Source organism: Triticum aestivum, chromosome 1D (assembly GCF_018294505.1).
Source record: "Triticum aestivum cultivar Chinese Spring chromosome 1D, IWGSC CS RefSeq v2.1, whole genome shotgun sequence".
Taxonomy (NCBI): Eukaryota; Viridiplantae; Streptophyta; class Magnoliopsida; order Poales; family Poaceae; genus Triticum; species Triticum aestivum.
The window spans coordinates 17,122,400-17,129,467 of record NC_057796.1 but is presented as its reverse complement, the minus strand read 5'-3'; the positions used below and the strand labels follow the sequence as shown (position 1 = coordinate 17,129,467).

General features: G+C 43.7%; 1 protein-coding gene across 1 annotated transcript; it reads right to left on the bottom strand.

Annotated features, from left to right (window-relative positions):
- Positions 1–270: 270 nt before the first annotated feature.
- On the bottom strand, positions 271–1,372 carry LOC123163134 (uncharacterized). Its single transcript, XM_044580895.1, has 2 exons — positions 1,222–1,372; positions 271–1,135 (listed from the first exon to the last, which is right to left on the bottom strand). The coding sequence occupies exons 1-2, from the start codon at positions 1,300–1,302 to the stop codon at positions 689–691; spliced, it is 528 nt and encodes a 175-aa protein (XP_044436830.1). The 5' UTR covers positions 1,303–1,372; the 3' UTR covers positions 271–688.
- Positions 1,373–7,068: the final 5,696 nt, after the last annotated feature.

Sequence of the window (7,068 nt, the reverse complement as noted above, 5' to 3'; positions counted from 1 at the left end):
CGTGGCTGCACGCAGCAGGGCTTACCTATTGCCGATGATAATGTCGTCGTTCCCCGCTGCCGAGGTATAGCTTGAATTTTTTCCCTATTCTCTCCTTCCTCCAATCTTCACCTAACAAAGGAACTAGCGACACTCGCAACCATCTTCATCCATCGTACCTGTTATAAATTTTGAAGTCCTCTAATTTGTTTCCTAACGTATGTTTTGCTTGTGTATGCGATTATTATTGGGATACCTGTTCCTCAACAAAAGGAAAAATGATATATTAGATATATAGATATTAAAAAAATCTGGATTATCATACATTCAATGACCGATAAATTACACATTTACACAATCAAATTTATTTCCCCTACGTTACAAAGAAATACACCTGCGGAAAAACTTACAAACTCAAAGCAGCGGCAACTCTAGAAATATCAAGCAAAATGTACAATGTTCGTTTACAATGAAAATTAGAAAAGGAGAAATCAAGGAGGCTGTGAAGGCGAGCATTTGGTAGGACATAAACAGCTGATGAGACACAAAGCATTTCCTAAGCTGGCTTAAATATCCTCCATGGTTTGGATGTTGGATCCCAACAAGAACTCGAACGGTGGGGATATCGTCCATTTAAGCGGAGGGCATCCAAACTGTGATTTCTTTGACCTTCAAACCTCTCTTTGAACAGCGCGTAACTGTCGAGAGACTACCGGAGGAGCCACTGGACCAGGCCATTCTGGTAGATAGTAGAGTTACCGGCCATGAGTTGCCCTTCGGGGCAACCATGGACGGCGAGGTCGCTGCCCCCGCATAGACCAGCAACCCATCGAAGGAGCCGCACGACTGGGCCTTCGTCATTAGTAAGGTAGATAACAGAGTTACTACCGGCCATGAGCTGCGCTTCTGGGCACACGCCGGCGGCATGGACTTCTCGATAGCCCGTGCGCACGCAGTAGTCGGCGGTCGGTCCCTCGTGTATCCATGGCGCGTTCACTGCACTGTCTACCGTATGGGTGGATGCGCAGCCGCCAGTGCACGGGCTGGCCTCGCTTCTCTGCACGTCGGTGAACACAGTGGACTGGTCCTCCATGAACCTGTACGTGAACATCACGCTCTCAATCCCGTCTGCCGACGGTGTGGCTGCCTGCAGCCCCTGCCAAGTGCCAACCACTGCGAGGATTAAACTGTGAACAAAGCATTCAACATCATGCGCGACGGAAGATATTTGGTGGTGCGTACCTTGCGGAGTGCAGGGCATTGGTTGGCGCGGGTCTTGCCGATGAGAGAGTTGATGATGACGACGGTGTCGCTCATGGTCATGGCCGTCGATGGTTGACCGGCAGTCCAGAGACTCGAAGTTCTTTGCTACTAGCAGTCTGGGGAATCGATCGATCTTCTTGGGTACGAGCTCTCTCTGACGATAGCACATCATATATGTGTTGGGGTTTCGTTGGACCTGGGACGGAAGGAAGCAGAAACGTGGACGCGCAGCGGGCGTCCCGCGTTACACACGGTCGACAACTCTCTCATCGGCAAGAAATAATAAGCTAAGCCAAACACGCAGTCAACTAGTCGATCAAGCAACATTCATTCATATTCACGAGGGAGATACGTATACTTATGACTATGGCATCAGCACTCTTACGTACGCACGCAAGGGAAATGTTTCATCAACAAGGAAGCTATCACCAGGACACGGTCCAACGGGGACATATTTGGATTCGGTCCACTGACTAATTGCTGTATTATCATATTATAATTGAATTACTGGAAGATACTAAGAAAATATACCCTATTTATGATCCCAGCGAGCATTGACGAAGACGACTTCTGCACACAACACACACACACAAGGAGTAAAACTCTCTTTTACAACTCTATTTAAAACCTAAACCCTAAATCCCATGCAAACAAAAGCTCTATTTAGAATCGATCAATGGCTCTATGTTCCAGCCAACCAGTGTGCTTGCTGTCATTTCTCCATTTTCGTTTCACCGACATCCCTGTCAAATTGTCTGTTGTACATTAGCAGTTGCCACTGTGAAGTGTGAACAATCAAGATTGCATGATATTAGTCTTCATACATTGTAATTTGCATGCATTTTCCCAAATGAGAATGCATTAACTTATATGGTTGCCCCTTCATCCATACGTGTGGAGCCAGCTTTTTTAAGTGGTTGGAGAAACACAAACAATCGATGCAGCTCCAAAGTCCCAACTGCTATGCGCCAACAGTCAATGGCACAGCCTTGGTCTTAACTAGAGGCCCGCCATATGATAGACTGCGAAGGGTGTCACATGCTGGATGCTGCATGTCTCGGGCTGTATTTCCCTAGTGCTTAGGCTACTCATAGGGGAGTATCATATACTCCCTCCTTTCTGGTTTATAGGGCTCAATTCAAAAATCTCACCAATCAAGGTAGATGGTGAGTGATGGAATATTTTTTATAATTTGCAAAAGCACCCAATTAATGCTCTTATTTTCCTCAAAAAATTATGTCTACCAATGTATTAATTGCAATGCATGCATACATAAAGTACCTGCATTGGTCAATTTTCTCTTAATACTTGCATGGAATGATTTAATGCACCTTGAAATCTGAACTTGTGATGGAGAACAACCAAATTGAACCTTATAAAATGGAAAAACTAAGATTTTGAGATAAGCCCTATAAACCGGAAAGGAGGAAGTACTAGTATCATGCATCTGATACTAGTGTATGATAGCATATTCATAGTGCATAGTATCATAGAGTAGTATCATAGATGATCATATTTATTGCCATGCATGATACAAAGTTGTATAGCATTTAATATGATACGGTGTGTATCTATATTACTCTAACCCTCTCTCTTCTTTAATTCTTTGTTACATCACCGTGTTTGCTATTTCCAAGTGCATGATACCGGCTAAAATACCACCATTATGGCCAGCCTTAAACAAATTTTTTGTTCCATCAAGGAAGTGGAAGGGCTCGGATCCCAATCATAATTCATAATAGTGCGATGAGATGGTCAAGACCAATTTAGGTCATAGAAAATTTGAGATGCCCAGAGTGATCTATTTACAAACCACTAGCACTTAGGATTGCCTCCATGTTTTGTCACTCAAGTCAACTACCTAATTATTCAAGTTTTGTCACTCAAGTCAACTAGAATTGCCTCCATGTTTTGTCACTCAAGTCAACTAGCTAATTATTCATTTTTTGGCATGGAACTACTACCAAATTATTCATCATTATATTTGAAAACATGAGAAGTGTGGTCAAATTTTTTCGGAAAAAGGATTACCCTGGCCTCTGCATCACATGGTGCACAGAGCCATATTATTAAACATGAATCAAGTTGTAGTCACCGAGTTCAACACAAAAGAAAAAGAAAAACACGATCACAGATGGTTGAACCCGCAATTATGTAGCTCATCCACGTAATCTACGATTGGCTTGCTAGCCAATCTGGTTGAATAAACCCTGTCCAACGGATTCTAGTCGGTTGCATCCAGAGGCCATAAGCACTAGCGCTTCCACACGCTGCAGTGATGACCACATACTTTTGAAATCCGTCGCCCCTGTAGATAACCTACAAGAAATTAGGAATAGTTGATCTGTTTTTTTTTCTTTTTAAAAAGTGAAATAGATGATCTGTTAAAAACACAATCATTCTGACAATTCCATATTGCCCAGAGAAGTATCTTCAATTAGCAAGACAACAAATACAGAACCATTCACCGATAAGTCGGGCAACAACTGCACGATCAAATTCCCTTTCACTGGATTACAAAGAAATACAACTGTGATTTTTCTACAGATTCGACACGTCAATTAATGAAATGACAACACCAAAAATATCGTGGAAACTACATAATTTTATTTACAGTGGGAAAGCTTTTGACAATGATAAATCAAGGCGGCGGGAAGCTGGGAGCCCGTGAAACATGAGGATTTGCTCGACCTATAAACCTTACGTCTAATGGGCCGTCTCCTCGGCAGCGCATAACAGGGTCACACCTCCCGCCGCATACAGCTGAGACCCACAAGGCCGCGGCCGTCAATCCGACGGCGGACCACCGGAGGAACCGCACGACCGGGCCTTCGTCATTGAGGTAGATAGTAGTGTTACCAGCCATGAGTTGCGCCTCAACGCGCGCATGGTTCCGGCCGCCGCGGACGTAGACGAGTTCTTGCTCGCCCGTCGGTGTTCGTCGGCAGGCGGAAGGCCCCGCATAGCTGCGTGGCACACGGACGCGATGTCCGGCGTCGGCGCGTGCGCGGTCGCCGGCGGACGGCCAGGCCTCGCGTCCCTGCGCGTCGGTGAAGGTCGCGGCGCGGTTGCGGCCGTAGCGCGCGCAGTAGGTGAAGGTGCCCGGCCGGTCCGCCACGAAATTGTACGTCAAGGTGTGGCCCTCGATGCTGTGGGCCGCCGGCGTGCCGGTCTGCAGCCCCCATCAACCACCACACAATTAGTCGATCGGTGGATGAAATTAACATCTAACATCACTCGGTGACAGACCCCTGGGATGGGCGGCGTAGTTACCTCGCGGGTGCCGTGCCATTGGATGGCGACGCTCCTGGCGAGGAGAGGGTTGTCGACGGCGACGGTGATGAGGACGGTGTCCCCCCGTACAGCGTGGAAGGTTGCGGAGGTAGCTTGGCCGTTGGTGGTTGGCTGGCGGCCCGGGGACTCCAACTCCTTTGCTTGCCGCAGCTCGGGGTCACCTCTCATGGCTTGGAAGCTATAGGTCGTGGCTGCCCCACCCTCTCTCTCTCTGACGATGGGGTCGTAAGCATATGCATGTGATTGGTTCCGTGCGAAGGAAGCAGCGGGCGTGGCGCGTCACGGTCGACGTCAAGCCGTAGCTGGGCACGCCAACGTGCCAATCATCACAAGAAACACGCCAACGTGCAGTCAACTAGACTAAGCTCGTTAATCATCAAATAGTTAGAGGTGCTAGGCACGAGCCGCCATCCAACGTGACAATTTCCAAAACAACCCTTAATGTTCGTTTGCTATTTTCGTTTTTTTCTTTTTTTTTCACATATACGCAAAACTTGCATATCATTTTCCTTTTAAGGAAGGTCATCATGGCTCGCTTTATTAAATCACAAAAACATTTACATCGTCTACGAGCGCGCCGACAATAAATTCAGGAGGCTCGTCCAACCAAGTAAGAGTAGACTTATTACAAAAACGGAAAAGGTCAAAAATAAACCTCGAATTTATGGATGAAAGCTAAATTGAACCCTGAACTTCCAATTCCTGAAATCAGCACACTAAATTCTTCGATCCCCATCTATTTTGAACCTTGAGAGCATCCCAAACAGGGACTGTCGACGTGGCAGGTTGAATCCCGGGATTGTTCACTGTGGAAGCCACTGGGCCGGCCCAACAGACGAAAAAAAAAGAACTGAGAGTTTTTTCGTAATATGCGACATAAAATAGACAATTGTTTATTGCGTATGCGACTGGACTGGCCCACCACGTGCGAAGCGAGTTACTTTTTTCCCTTTCTCATAAGGGCATCTCCAACAGTTTGTACGTTAGCTTGTTGGTAAATTATGTCATGTCATCAACCAACACCTTAACATACAACAACTCCAATGGATTGTATCTAGTTTGCCCAATAAATTGTGAGATAATATATAAGGTGCTCTCTCATTCTACATTGGAGCTTGTGCAAGGGGTGTTGGTTCATGTACATACAACCTTTCTCTCTTTCCTCATTTATTGTATGACACATCATCAAAAATTCTATGTGGCAAAGTCTACCAACAACTATCTTACAACTATTGGAGATGCCCTAAGGTGCGACGTAAAAATACACAGAAAATAGGCAAACCCGAAGCAGTCGAACTTGCTACCTGGTGCTGCCAAACTCCGCGACCAAGCCACTGGAACAAATGGTTGTTATCGATTTAATGAGAGGCCAGATCAATTAAGCAACAAACCGCAAAGTCAAGATTAAAAAAAATACATAATTAAGGGCATACAAATTTGGAAAACGTAAACAAATTGTGAATCTCCGAGAAACATTAAAGTGCGAATACTTTTTAAAAATTCTTAATAAATTTTTATTTTTTAAAACAGAATCAATTTTGAGAAAGCGATCACTTTGTAAAACACAAACATCGCTTCAAACATGGGAACAAATTTGAAACATGAACAAAGTTTTAAAGTGCAAACACCTTTTCGAAATTTTTTTAAAATGGGAGCAACTTCTGAAACCTGAACAAATGTGTGAGATGTTGAGTACTTTAAAAAAATATGAACAACTTTTTGAAAAGAGAATCAATTTCGAAAAAGTGAACACTTTTTGAATAAATGGGAACATATTTTGAAGACTAAACAAAATTTAATGTCCGAACACTTTCTATTTTTTTAAATGGGAGCAACTTCTGAAACCTGAACAATTGTGTGAGAAAAATATTGAATACTTTTAGAAATGAACAACTTTTTGAAAACAGAACACTTTTTCATTTTATTAAAAAATGGGAGAAACTTTTTAAACAATGTAAAAAAATGTTCGTATAGTTTTGTAAAATGTTCATCGTCATTTAGGAAATGCTAAACATGTATTTGGCAAAACGTTACCGTGAACCCAACTTTTTTTGAAAACGCGTAGTTAAAAAAATGTACATAATGTATTTGAAAAATGTCGAAAGTATATAAAGTAATATGAAGGGAAAAAGCTGGAGAAAACCGATGAGAAATAAAGAAACCCAAAGGAAAAAAGCAAAAGAAAAAAAAAATGAAAACCATAGCAGAGCGGGGGCGCGAGCCACTGGTCTAATGGGCCGGCCGGTTTTACTTGCCAAGTCAAAAAAAACAAAGCGAAACCGTCTCAAGGTTCAACATAGACCGAGATTGTACAGTTCGGTGTGCTGATTTCAGGGATTGAAAATTCAGGGTTCAATTTAGCTTTCGTCTACAAGTTCAGGGTTTGTTTTGGACTTTTCCTACAAAAATTATAGTTAGGTAGCATGTAGCGATCAGACCTCAGACGGTCAAGTCTCTGTGCTTAAGTGTCATCCCTGGATCGGTATGCTAGCTGACACACACAGTACTCGAGGATTTATAACAGAGGTAAAT

Coding starts and splice junctions, on each gene's coding strand:
- LOC123163134 (XM_044580895.1), bottom strand. CDS start 1,302: ATGACCATGAGCGACACCGTCGTCATCATCAACTCTCTCATCGGCAAG. Junction 1,136..1,221: donor AATGCCCTGCACTCCGCAAG/GTACGCACCACC, acceptor GGCACTTGGCAG/GGGCTGCAGGCAGCCACACC.